General features: G+C 48.8%; 1 protein-coding gene across 3 annotated transcripts in view; it reads left to right on the top strand.

Moving 5' to 3' along the window:
• The first annotated feature begins 1,822 nt into the window (after positions 1-1,822).
• Positions 1,823-13,620, top strand: part of BCAS4 (breast carcinoma amplified sequence 4) — a 64,966-nt gene continuing 53,168 nt past the window's right edge. Inside the window, exons 1-2 of one of the 3 annotated variants that reach the window (XM_030533733.1) lie at positions 1,906-1,979; positions 8,861-8,937. In XM_030533733.1, the coding sequence (XP_030389593.1) occupies positions 8,902-8,937 (36 nt within the window). In that variant the 5' untranslated portion in view covers positions 1,906-1,979; positions 8,861-8,901. Of the gene's footprint in view, positions 1,980-4,905; positions 4,954-8,860; positions 8,938-13,620 lie in introns of those variants that run through there. The other 2 variants (XM_030533734.1, XM_030533732.1) reach the window with 2 other exon arrangements.

Genomic DNA, 13,620 nt, shown 5'->3' with positions numbered 1-13,620 from the left:
GTTCTATTTAGTTTCATGTTATATTGCTTTAAGCTAGTTTATAGTGTGTGCCTGTTAAATTTTATCAGATAGACAGTATATTTGTAGGGGGTCATGGAATTCATAGCCTTATGCTGGCACTTTAATAATAATTACAATTTAACACCTCCCAAAGTGTTGTTAGAAATATTAACTGAATGCTGAAAGCACTCCTCTGTGGTAGATAACATCCCCTTTCATCAGGTGAGGAAACTGAAACAGAGGTTAAGGAGCAGCTTTAATCAAGGGCTCCCTTGGAAAATGACTTGCTTAAGGGAATACAGAGATGGTGGTGGGGCAGGGATTTGAATGTGGAATATTTTAACTCCTTGGTACTCCAGGCCACATTATACTATTAAAAAGGAGAGATACTATTAGAAAAAAAGGATTACATTTAAATAAAAAATACTAGCACAGAAATGGTGTGTTTGTGCCTTGTGCTAACACAAGAAATACTGTGTTAGTTATCCACATTCCTATAAAGCAAGAAATTCTACAGATTTTCTGTATGATGCCTGATTAAATTTCTTGTGCTATGAGTCATGGATTGGATAGAAGTAGCGGATGTTTCACCAATGTTTTCACCACCTCCCAGGCAAACACCGTTAGAGCTGGTTGAACATTTTCCATGGAAATGTTTTTGACAGAAAATTATTCTTTCTACAAAACAGAAACGTTAATGAAATGTCCATTGTTGTGGGGCGGTGGGGGGTTGCCAAAACAGCCTTGTCAGGAAATGAATCTATATTGACGTATTACATTTTATATCTCCCCAAACAGGAACCATCTTTAACATAAAGCCAGCCACCCTTATACCTTAGATCTATCAGGTATGTCCAGTCTGGTCTTTCCAGGTGTGTGCGTCTTCGGTCTCATTTTAACTGGAAAGTTGGGAGTGAACCTTTCGGAAGGCTGTTCTGTCTCCTGCGGGATCGCTAAGCCTTGGCGTTCAAGAAGGGTTAATCCTCCCCCCAACTCAAAGTGGCTGACTCCGGGCCCTTCCCCTAGCTAGACGTTGTAATTTCACTGCTGCTCCAGCCCTCGCCCGCAGCGCCTGCCCCAGGTGGACAAGCCCTGACTGTCTAGTGGAACCAGGAGAACCTCCCTCCCGTAGCCGCTTCATGCTTTCACACGGCAACTAATCTGCCAGCTGGGCAGCCAGGTCCGAAAGCGGCACGGGCGCCCTGGTCCCCGCTCTCCCGCCACACGAGCCGGGCTCGAAGACTCTGGTTCCAGGGCAAGGCTCATTCTTGCCTTAGCAACGGGCGGGGCGCGGGAGTGGGTGGGTGATAGCAGGGGGCGGGCGCCGGGGGCTCCCCTTTGCCAGACAATTAACCAAGATTTCCAACCCCCTCCCCAGCTGCGGGGGGGGGGGCGTCCTGGGGCTGCAGCAGGAGGGCGGCGGCAGGGCAACGCACCAGCCTGTGTGCCGGGGGGGGGCCGCGCGGAACGAGCTGCCCGGCCACGGGAAAGGGGCGGGCGGCGGCCGCCCTTGGAGCAGAGCCGCGGCCCAGCCTGGGGGGTCTCCACCGAGCCTAGTGTCAAGCTGAGGCGCGGGAAGGGCACGTTCGCCTTAGCCGGGGCCCGGGCCCGGGCCCAGCTCTAGGCCTGCGGGTAGCGGGCTCCTGCCCCCAGGGGTAGCTCAGCCGCAGCCGGCGGCCACAGTTCCCGCCTCGCCCCGTTAGGTGGCGCCCTGAGCTCGGTTGCGGAGCGCCAGAGCGGCCGCAGCTGGAAGCTGCCTCGGCGGCTCGGAGGCAGCGGCCGGGGGAAGCGCTCGCTGTGCAGCCGCCGGGCCTGGGCTGGGAGGAGCCGGGGCTGCCATGAGCGCAGGCGGGGGCCAGGAGGAGGGAGCCGCCGCCGCCGCCGCCGCGATGCTGCAGCTGCTCCGGGAGCAACCGGAGCCCCAGGCGGAGGAGAGCGGGGCTCAGCGCTTCGCCCTCTGCCTGCCCCTTGGGGAGGAGGTAGGCGCGGGCCGGGCGGTCTCAGCGGGGTGTTAGGTTGCAGGCGCCCCGGCGGGGATTGGGGGCGTCTCCGGCACGCTGGGGGCACTAGGGGGCTGGGTAACGTGGGAGGGGTCCCCAGGTGCTCGGGGAGGATGCTGGGACCATGTCCCTGCCTTTTCTTTGCCCCCCGCTTTCAGCGGAGGGAGGGGACTAGCTCGCTCTGCGGCAGGCGTGGGAGGAGCGGAGGTGACTGAGGGTAGCTCCCCTCTGCCCTGTAGCTCGCTCCCACCCGCTAGCGCAGAGGCGGGCAAACTTTTTGGCCCATCGGGGTGCGAAATGGTATGGAGGGCTAGGTAGGGAAAGTTGTGCCCCCAAACAGCCTGGCCCTTGGCCCCTGCCCCCTATCTGAGCCCTCCCCACTTTCTGACCCCTGACTGCCCCCCTCAAAACCCCCCCACTCCTTGTCCCCTGACCACCCCCTCCCGGGACGCCACCCCCTAGCCAATCCCCCCTGTTCCCCATTCCCTCCCCCTCCCCCCAAACCTCTGCCAGATCCCCCAGGACCTCCTGCTCCATATCCAACCCACCGAGCCCCCTTACCATACTGCTCAGAGCAGCATGTCTGGAGCTGTGCCTCCTGGCCGGAGCCAGACACGGTGCTGCGCAGCCCAGCCTCCCGCAGCGCTGCCCGCGTGGCTGTGGAGGACACAGGGGAGGGGGCTAGCTGCCCAGCCAGGAGTTCAGGGGCTGGGCAGGATGGTCTCACGGACCAGATGTGGCTTGCGGGCCATAGTTTGCCCACCTCTGCGCTAGCTGGCCTGGATGTGATGGGGGGGGGGTGTGACTCTCTTAGAATAGAATAATAGAAAATCAGGGTTGGAAGGGACCTCAGGAGGTCATCTAGTCCAGGAGTCCCCAGTGCGGTGCCCGCATCTATATGCCCCCGCGTCCTGGCCGGCGGTCAAGCATCAAGCGATGTCATCGAGAGGAGTCGCCGCTGAAATGCTGCCGAAATTCGGCGGATGCTCGACCGCCACGGCCCGCCAGACGAAAAGGTTGGGGGCCACTGATCTAGGCTAACTCCCTGCTCAAAGCAGGACTGATCGTCAGACAGATTTTTGCATCAGATCCCTAAATGGACCCCTCAAGGATTGAACTCACAACCCTGGGCTTAGCAGGCCAATGCTCAAAGCACTTCTGTGCATTGGTGCTGGAGGTTGTCCCCAGGCCAGGCAAGATGGTTAAAGTTGTCCCCTGACAGGGGAAAATCTGCCCCTGGATCATTTCTTCTCTTATGACAGCTCTTCATCCTCTTTCTTCTGTTGGCAGTATAGTTCCTTGCTTATTTATTATCTAGGTTGGAGGTAGTAGTGGGGAGCCAGGGGATTCTTTACACTGCTCTAATTGTTCAAACAGTTCCCAAGCCAGAAAGTGTAATATCCCCTTTCACTTCCCCTGTGGGCATTTGTTTCACCCCCTGCCTTCTCCTCCCCTCTTCTTGCTCATCTCCCCACGTTTTCCTCTGTACTGTGCATTTAACCAGGCTACTTAGCTGAGCCCACAGCTTTGAGATCTTTGCATGGCTTCCCCTCTGTACCTCTGCAAGGAGATAAATCCATGCAGTTTCCCCGTCACTGAGATCCCCAGAGAATTTCCACTCTTATTGTACCATTGAGACCAGTTATCAGATTCAGAATTTGATTAGCTGAATTCTTCAAGCTCAAAGTGGACATGGGGAAAGCATATTTTTAATAATACAACCTACAAATACATAAACAACAATGGATGGAATTCTGCCTAAAATGCAAAATAAGAAGTTCTGAAACTTGACTAGCTATCCACTTTTGGTGTTTTGTGGTTTTGCAGAAATAATTTTATTGCAGTGTTACTTAGAGTGTAAACTCTTTGGAGCAGGAACTCCATCTTTATCAGTCTTGCAAAGCACCATAAGTAATACTTACTAAAACCCTAATAATATGTAAGACTAGAACGCGGTTCTCAAAATACATTGCACCACAACCCCCTTCTGACAGCAAAAATTGCTACATGACCCCAGGAGGGGGAACTGAAGTCTGAGCCTGCCCAAGCGTTGCCACTCTGGAGGAGAGGGTGTCAAAGCCAAAGCCCCACTGCCCCATGAGGGGAGGGAGAAGGAGCCAAAGCCCAAGGGCTTCAGCCCCAGGCAGGGGCCTGTAATCTGAGTCCCACTGCCCAAGGCTGAAGCCCTCAGGCTTCGGCCCCAGACAGTGGGGCTCAGGCTTTGGCCCCTGGCCCCAGCAAGTCTAAGCCAGCCCTGGCAACCCCATTAAAATGAGGTTGTGACCCACTCAGGGGTCCCAACCCACAGTTTGAGAACTGCTGGACTAGAATATTGACTATCCCACATTGAAATTGACTGCAGCTGAGCACCCAGGCTGTTTGGTCTTGTAGGAATATAAAAACAACATACAATCTTTTTTACTAGTAAGTAATTTTCCGTCCTGCCTATCCAAGTGAAATTAACCACTTATTTTAGCAATGTTCTCTGGGTGCTCTTGCACACTCTTGTATCCTGTTCAATATAGATGATATGCCAGAAGAATCCAATCTATATTTACAAATTAACTATGGCATGTGTGGGATATTCTTAAATGTTTATTTCCAGAGGGGTCTGCCCTTGCTAGCTCAGCTCTATGCTCTGTCATTATCGGCAAGATTTGAATTTAAACTCAAAACACTCAATAAGCACCAGCAACTATCTAAAACTCATGCTATTACTTATTAAAAAATTAGAAGGAAAAGTTAATGTACAACATATGCAATCTTCTTCATGGTGAAGACAACTTTAAATTATGTTCGTTGACTGGTCATGGTAATTGAAACATATGATGCTTGATGAAGAAGGAACCTATAGAAGCATGACAAAGGCATTGTGGAGTCCAGAAGAGCATTTTACAAACTCAAAGTTACATCAGACTCTGAGGTGTGACTGCTGGGCCCGTGCTCCATGGCAGTAAGTAACTTTATCTGGTCCAAATGTATCCTCTAGAGTTGCAAGAGACTCTGATTTATTTTTGGTTTTGATCTAAAGAAATCTACTTGTCTCATTTACACAATTCTGTGCAGTTGTTTCCTGTTCTGTTTTGAATGTTTTTCTCCTCCTCTTCATGGTTTTCTTCTTGCAATATCCTGAACCTGACTTGGAGGGCATCTTACTGAAGAACCAGTTAATTTCCAGAAACATTGGAATGTTTCTGTGTGCACTTAGAGTATTTTTTGGAGATGTGTAGTTCTTCAGTTCAATTATTTTGAAGAGTCATCTGTTTCATTTGGTCTCCATTAACTTCCCAGGGAGTCCTTCAGGTACTGACAAAGGAAGTTTAACTTTTGACTTGGAGATAAGAGCTTGGAGGAAAACCTTGTAGAAGAAACTTGATATTGTTTCTTACTAATATTAATTTACAACAGGGAATATTAACATTGCCTGTTGTAAATTAACATGGCATTTTACAAACATTCCCTGCCCTGAAATGGTTACAGGCTAAGATACACCAGAGCCAGGTCAGCAGTTTGTGTGAAGAAGGGAGTGGTTACTGGTGTGGAGCACAAGGAAGGCAGCTTCCTGGAAGAAGAGTGTTTTGAAGAAGAGAGAGAGGGATCTTGAAGCACAAGAACTAGAAAATGGTTCAGGGAGGAATAGGGGCATAATGCTGAACCTGGGAGTAAATGAATGATGCTTAGGCAGGGCTGAGATTATATAGGACTTTGAAGGAGAGGAGGAGGAGTTTGAACTTGATGTGGTGAGAAACAGGAAGCCAGTGAAGGGGTTCACAGGGGAGTGGCAAGAGAGGAAAGTGGGTTTAAATAGGTGGGAGAAGGGCAGAGAAGAGAGAACCAAGTTGCAGAAAATGTTTCAGGCCTTGTGTTTTGGTCAGTGGTTTTGAATGAAGGAATAAGCAGAAAGGAAAACTCCTCTCAAGGCCAGACCCCACATGGATTTTTTTTTTTTTATCTTAGGCTGAGAAGTAAAATAGTGATTGTTTTCATTTCACTTTTATTTCTTTACAAAAAAAGCATTGAGAACTTTAGAGGTCTTTATTTATTAAACACTTCAAGTTAAATATGACTGCCGTCCCGAAAGGGGACAGAGGCGGACTAATATGCCAACCTGAACTGGTGCTCTTGTGCCTTAATTAATAATCAAATGCCACCCTGTATTGTTTTCATAGCTCTGAAGTTCTGAGTGGGTTTTCTCTCAGACCCTTAATGCTGAGATGCTTTGGGTGTCTGTCATATAAATGTGATAATTTCCATAATCACCTGAAAGGAGCTTGTTATGGTCTGCTCAGTAAGTGCTTAATTACAGGTGGTTGAAAATGAGTGTGATTTATGCTGCAGTTTGTTATAGGCCCCTCTGAGCCATTAGAGAAAGTGCAGTAAATACATAATTAGGGGCTCAGTCTACTTTTTCCTGCTTTCACAATTGCTATGAAACAGTTGAACACATGCAGCTGAGTCCAGTGTAAAAACAGGATGTTGGGTTTGTCTACGCCTGCTTTGCAATCCTGTTGGTGTATTTTAAAAAGGCAGTGTCAAGTAATCTCTTAGAGTTTGTATCTCTTCTCTCTTTTTTATTATGTCCTCCTATGGAGTGCACATTGGTAAGTAATGCTTTCAACAGTAAAGCATTAAATAATGTCAAGTATCAGAGAGCTAGCTGTGTTAGTCTGGATCTGTAAAAGCAGCAAAGAATCCTGTGGCACCTTATAGACTAACAGACTTTTTGGAGCATGAGCTTTCGTGGGTGAATACACACTTCGTCGGATGCACGTAGTGGAAATTTATATTGCTTGCATATATATACGTGCCCTTGGAAATTTCCACTACATGCATCTGACGAAGTAGGTATTCACCCACGAAAGCTCATGCTCCAAAACATCTGTTAGTCTATAAGGTGCCACCGGATTCTTTGCTGCTTTTACAGATCCAGACTAACACGGCTACCCCTCTGATACTTGACACCATGCAAGGCACTGCATTTAGCCATATGGAATGGCATTAAATAATGTCACTCTGGCTGGAATTGGCTTAAGCTATTTTTTAATGAACATAAACATCACTGTTGATAAACATCACTCCTGTCCTGTATCCTTTCTTATTCCAGTCCTTGTGACCAAAGACTGCCAGTCACGGGAGGTTAGTGATGTTGACAAATGCCCTCTCCTGGTGTGCCTGGTAGACTTTGGGCTGGTCTACACTACCTCTTAGGTTGATGTAACTTACGTCCCTCAGGGTTGAAAAAGACACCACCTTGAGCAATGTAAATTACATCGACTTAAATGCTGTCCACACCAACATAGTTTCTGCTTCTTGCAGAGGTGGAGTAATTATGCTGACGGGAGAACGCTCTCCCATCGGCATAGCGCATCTTCACCAGAGGCACCGATATAGCACAATAGTGTAGACTTGCCCTTAGTCCCAGCAGGACAGAAGCCAGTGGGCCAAATGCAGTTTCAGTACATGGATGCAGCTTCCACTGAAGTTGGTGGAATGGCACTTACTTTGGTTCTCCTGTGTCTCAGTTGCTAGGGTGTTAACCTTTACTGCTTATACTCTAAAATGTATTATTTACAAACAGTCTAGAAATTGTGTGGCCCCATCATCCCTGGTAAGCTATAACAGGATGCATGCTGGGAAAAATAGATGAGTGTGACTGTTTTGAATCCCTTACAGGGCTTCAGTACAAGAAATAAAATTCTCGGGAATTAATGCGCACACATATCCACATGCTAAATGTGTCCTTTAGTAGTGTGAGCTCACAGAGAACAGCTGTAGTCTTTATTTGAAGAGAATACATTGTGGTTTTTCCCCCCAGCAGTGGCCTTCTCCAGTGCTATCATGCACAGAACCTGCCAAGGGGAAACATTTCTCCCCTCTCTTCTGGAATAGAGAGTTCCACCTCATTGTGGTAAAAATTATGCTAGAGAATTGCACTGCAAAAATCTTTACCTTTTGATAGACATGATGGGCTAGATCATCAGCAGGTGTAAATTGACATAGTTCCCCTGACATCATTATGCCAGTTTACAGCAGCTGAAAATCTGTTCTGGTAAGTCTTAGAGATACAAGGTGGGTGGGGTAATACACCTCTACCCCAATATAACACGAATTTGGATATAACGTGACAAAGCAGTGCTCTGGGGGGGCGGGGCTGCGCACTGGCAGATCAAAGCAAGTTTGATATAATGCGGTTTCCCCTATAACGCGGTAAGATTTATTTTGGCTCCCCAGGACAGCGTTATATTGGAGTAGAGGTGTATTTTTTTTATTGGACCAACTTCTGTTGGGGTGAGAGACAAGTTTTCGAGCCACACAGAGCTCTTCTTCAGGGCTGCACTGCATACTGATAAGTCCTATTGGAATCTACCATGTTTCCTCAGTCCACAGGGCTGTGACTCTTCTTGGAGAGCCTCCTTCTATCCAAAAGGGAAAGAGAAAGAGGCTTTAGTATATCAATATTTGTAATCTCTGTCTGCAGCTGGGCAGAAGATCCTTCTGATTGAGACAACTATAATTTAGATATTTAGGGCCAGGTTTTTAGCATTCTTTGGGCAAAACTTGTATGTGTGAATAGTGTGATGGCCTATGCCATCATAGAGATTTCACACACAGTTAAAATAATCTAGGCCTTGATGCGTGACTGTACTTAAAGGGTTACTGAGATGTTATGAGACTGTGTTGCAGATTTACAAGTAGTAACGATAAGTGCATGTTACCCAAAACTGGGCCAGCTAGTAAGCTTAGGGAGGACTAATAACCCACCAGAGTTTGGCATAAAGCAGCACTTTTATTATTTTGGTAGCTAAGCTCAAAAGAAGGTGAGGGAGGTCACACTCATACTTGCATACTTATGCTCCCAGGACAGGCACGGCACTGGAGATGTCAGGATTCTTCAAGGTAAATGTCCCACAGCACAACGATGGATGGTGCAATGAAGGTAAGTCTTCCAAGGCATGATGGAAAGCAATGCAGCGAACCACTGACCAGACGGTCCTGACGAAGGGTCTTCACGGGAGGTACAAGCTTGTGAGTGCACTCTTGAGCACATGGCTTCCTTCCAGTTTTAAGGACCTGCTTCTCATGGCCTGTGACTAGAGATGACTTGGCCACCTCTGGTTGGTTACATTCCACCTCAGGCAGTGTGCAGGCAGTGTCCATGCAGTGGGAGTGTGAGCATTGCCTAATTAGAGTCGCAGACACCTTGTCTGCCTGGGAGCTCTTCTGATTTTCCATCTGTTCAAGAAGCCCATTCATCCCACAAGCATTCCCGGAGGGAGGGGGGAGGAGGAAAGCGACTTCACAGGTATTCAGAGAGGGAGAGGAGACTAAATGGGGATGGAGAAGTGTAACATATTTTGCACGTACGGGTTATACATAGCATTCAGATCACTGGTGCTCCTACAACAACGCACATTCGGTAATTGCTCAAACAGTTGATTTATCTATTTTCATGTTCAATTATTGTCATCCACAACCATGCAAATCACATTAGGAAATAAAGTGTACAAATCTGCAAGTGCAATTCTGAGACCTTCTGCCCATATTTATATGTGCATGTAGATAGGGCCATGTGATGTTAATGGGAGTTGTGCACTTAAATATTTCCTTCTGTGCTTTGAAAATGCAGGGTGCCTCTCTCATGAATCAAGTTATTAGCTTATGAGGAGAGCAAGCTTTTGCTGCTGGCAGTGCTGCAAGACTGTGGAATGGTAAAGCTCCATTCTGTAATCTTGTGTATCTTCCTCAAAATTCCCTGCTGAATTTAGATTCCATGATCTTTATCACTGGTAGCACTTTCTCAAGTGGATAAAAAGCAGCTTGGTTTCCAGATACCAGGTTGAGCCTGTAAGTGCTGAGACTTAGAAAATTTCTGTCCTGACTTGTAAACTGAGCAAATCTGATCATTACATAAATTGGTGAGATGATTTAGAGCATTCAAGATGCTGCTGCTGTTGTATTATTTTATTATTGTATGTTCATATTGCAGTAATACCTTGAGGCCTTGATCAGAATCAGGACTCCTTTGTCCTAGGTGCTGTACAAGCACAGAAGATGACATCGTTTCAGGCCCAAAGAGTTTGCTACACTTGGAGATGTGCAGCGCTGGGAGTTACAGCTGTCTTCGTACAGCTGTGTAGGGACAGCACTGCACTGTTGCCACACTGACAGCTACCAGCGCTGCAGTGTGGCCACATTTGCAGCATTTGCAGCGCTGTTGGGAGTGGTGCATTGTGGGCAGCTATCCCACAGAGCACCTCGTCCCATTTTGGCGCTGTGGGTTGTGGAAGGGGATGGAAGGGTGCGGGTCATTCCGCTTCCTGTCCCAACGCCCTGTGGTGCATCGCTTCACATCCCAGCAGTTTGGCGCCATTACTAGTCTGCAGCGCGATTTCTGTGGGAAATGGAGCCCGAGCTGCTGAGGACTTTGCTGATGAATGTCACCAGCACATCACGTTTGGCAGTTGAGCTATTCCTTCAGCTCCAAAGTGACAGTGAGGAGTCCGACGATGATATCTATTCGCTTGACACGTGTGACAATAAATTGCTTGTGGCAGTAACGGACATGCTCAGCACCGTGGAACGCCGCCTTTGGGCTCGGGAAACAAGCACTGAGTGGTGGGATCACATTGTCCTGCAAGTCTGGGATGACGAGCAGTGGCTGCAGAACTTTAGGATGAGAAAAGCCACTTTCATGGGACTGTGTGCTGAGCTCGCCCCCACCCTGCGGCACAAGGACACGAGATTGAGAGCTGCCCTGCCGGTGGAGAAGCGGGTGGCTATTGCAATCTGGAAGCTGGCAATTCCAGACTGCTACCAATTGGTCGCAAACCAGTTTGGAGTGGGAAAGTCGACCGTTGGAATAGTGTTGATGCAAGTTTGCAGGGCCATTAACTGCATCCTGCTAAGAAGAATCGTGATTCTGGGGAATGTGCAGGACATTCTGGATGGCTTTGCACAAATGGGTTTCCCTAACTGTGGAGGTGCGATAGATGGGACGCATATTCCTATTCTGGCACCACCCCACCTGGCATCCGAGTACATTAATCGGAAGGGGTATTTCTCTATGGTTCTCCAGGCGCTTGTGGATCAGCGGGGGCGTTTCATTGACATTTACACAGGCTGGCCTGGAAAGGTGCATGATGCACGTATCTTTCGGAACAGTGGCCTGTTCAGGAAGCTGCAGGCCGGGACTTTTTTCCCAGATTGCAAGATCACAGTAGGGGATGTTGAAATGCCCATTGTGATCCTTGGAGACCCCGCTTACCCGTTAATGCCTTGACTCATGAAACCGTATACAGAAAAGCTTGACAAGAGCAAGGACCGGTTCAACTACAGGGTGAGCCGGTGCAGAATGACTGTGGAGTGTGCTTTTGGCCGTTTAAAAGGACGCTGGAGATGTCTTTATGGGAAGCTAGACTTGGGGGAAAGCAGCATCCCTGCGGTTATATCCACGTGCTGTACCCTCCATAATATTTATGAAGGGAAGGGTGAAACATTCAGTGAGGAATGGACCTCCGAGGTTCAACGCCTGGAGGCTGAATTTGCACAGCCAGAGAGCAGGGCTACTAGAGAGGCCCAGCACAGGGCTACAAGGATTAGGGATGCCTTAAGGGAACAATTTGAGGCTGAAAGCCAACAGTAATGTTTGGTGCCTTGCACAGGAGTGAAGTGCAGTGGTTACAATGATTTGCAGTGCCTGTTTTTCCCTTGGGGTACAGTATCTTTCACTTTCTGCAATAATAAAAACTGTTTTAAAAGCCAAGAAATCATTTATTGAAAAGACAGTAAGTAAAAGGACGGGGGGTAGGGTGGTGAACTGCACAATCAGAGGTTTGAATATGTCCTGCCTGGAGTGTTCTGCAATGCCTGCTGCACTTCAGGATGAAAATGCTGCATGGTGATGGGGGTTGAGTGCAGAGGGTAAGGGTCGTAGTTCTCAGGGCTGGTAGGTGAACGTACAGGTGTTGGGGGCAGCTGGTGGTGGTAAGAACCTGGATGCTGGAGAAGGGGGTTTTGAGCTGACATTGGGGCACAAGGGAGAGAGCTTTGGGATGGGGGGACGGGCAGCACGGTAGTGCTCTGCCTGCATGGCTATGAGTGACTGCATACACTCCATTTGGCGCGCCAGGAGGCTTACCAGCTGCTTTGTGCTTTTCTTCTTAGCCAATTCCTTTCTCCTGCTTTCTGTTTCCCTCCACTGCTGAATTTTTTCTCTCCAGTCCTGCAGCCTCTTACTCTCTCTGGCAGACTGATTTATAACTGCTTTCACCAAATCTTTGCTTTTTCTTGGTTTCCTCCTCAGGTTCTGTAGCTTTTCAGCAGTCTATGATAGGGATGGTGGATTACTGGTACTATTCAGTTAGAAAAAAAACAAATAAAAATATTTATTACAGAGGCTGCATTGTTTATAATCACAGTTAAGGAGTTTAGTCTCATTTGTAGCATCCTTTACACATAGCAGACATGGTGAGTAATGGGGAATGAGTGATTAATGAAGCCATCTCGCTGCCGTGGCTCACCTGGGAAGGGCAACTGCTTGGGTCAGGGCTGCACTGGGGTTTCTGTGCATTGGGGAAGGCAGAGAGCAGCTGGGGGGAAACTGCACCGAACACTACCCCTACATTTGCCACAGGAGTTACTCCTGGAAGCCATCTTGCTGCCATGGCTCACCTGGAAAGTGCAACTGCTTGGGTCAGGGCTGCGCTGGGGTTTCTGTGCATTGGGGAAATCAGAGAGCTGGGGGGGGGGGGAACCTGCACTGAACACTATCCCTACCTTTTCCACAGGATTTTATCCTGCCAGATATCTCGCTGCTGCGGATTACCTGGGAAGAACGGGAGGGTCTTCTCCAGCAATGCGGATTCTGCCCTGGCCCCTATGCAGCTTGCCTATGTGCAGCAATGGTCCCCTCACCCTTCACGGCACAGAGGCACGGAGGCGTTAGGCTGACTGGGACAAGGACCATAGTGGCTCTCCCTATAAACTTGCGCAAGCGCATTGCCCACGCTCTGGCTGAAACTTTTGAAGAGATTACAGAGGCCGATTACCGAGATGTGATAGACCACATCAATGGGCTATTCCACATCTAGGCATGCATGCATGCAGCCATAACCCCCCGCCCCTCCTCTCCCAAAACATTTCCATCCTTAAAATAAAAGCTGTTTACTGGGAACCCGCTCCTCTGCTTCTTCTTCACCAACAAGTTCCAGCTGCTGCAACTGGCTAGCTTCCTCCTGGCTTGAGAAGAGCTCCTGGCCGCATGCCTACTGGGACTCCGGGGTGTCTCCCCCCACCCCAGTACCCTCACTCTCAGTTTCCTCTACCCCCTCCACCTCTCTCCCCTCTCCCTGCTCTGAACTGTCCATCGTGGTCCTCGGATTGGCAGTGGGGTCATCCCCAAGTATCGCATCCAGCTCCTTGTAAAAACGGCAGATCGTGGGGGCAGCACCTGAGCGGTGGTTTCCCTCACGGGCTTTGCAATAGGCACTCCGCAGCTCCTTTACTTTAACCCTGCACTGCAGCACGTCCCAGTCATGGCCCCTTTCCAGCATGGACTTTGATATCTGCCCATAGGTATCATAATTCCTATGGCTGGAGCGCAGCTGTGACTGCACAGCTT

The sequence above is a fragment of the Gopherus evgoodei genome, chromosome 14 (assembly GCF_007399415.2).
Source record: "Gopherus evgoodei ecotype Sinaloan lineage chromosome 14, rGopEvg1_v1.p, whole genome shotgun sequence".
NCBI classification, from domain to species: Eukaryota; Metazoa; Chordata; order Testudines; family Testudinidae; genus Gopherus; species Gopherus evgoodei.
Note: the sequence above shows the minus strand (reverse complement) of the source record. Positions and strands in the feature narration are given on the sequence as shown.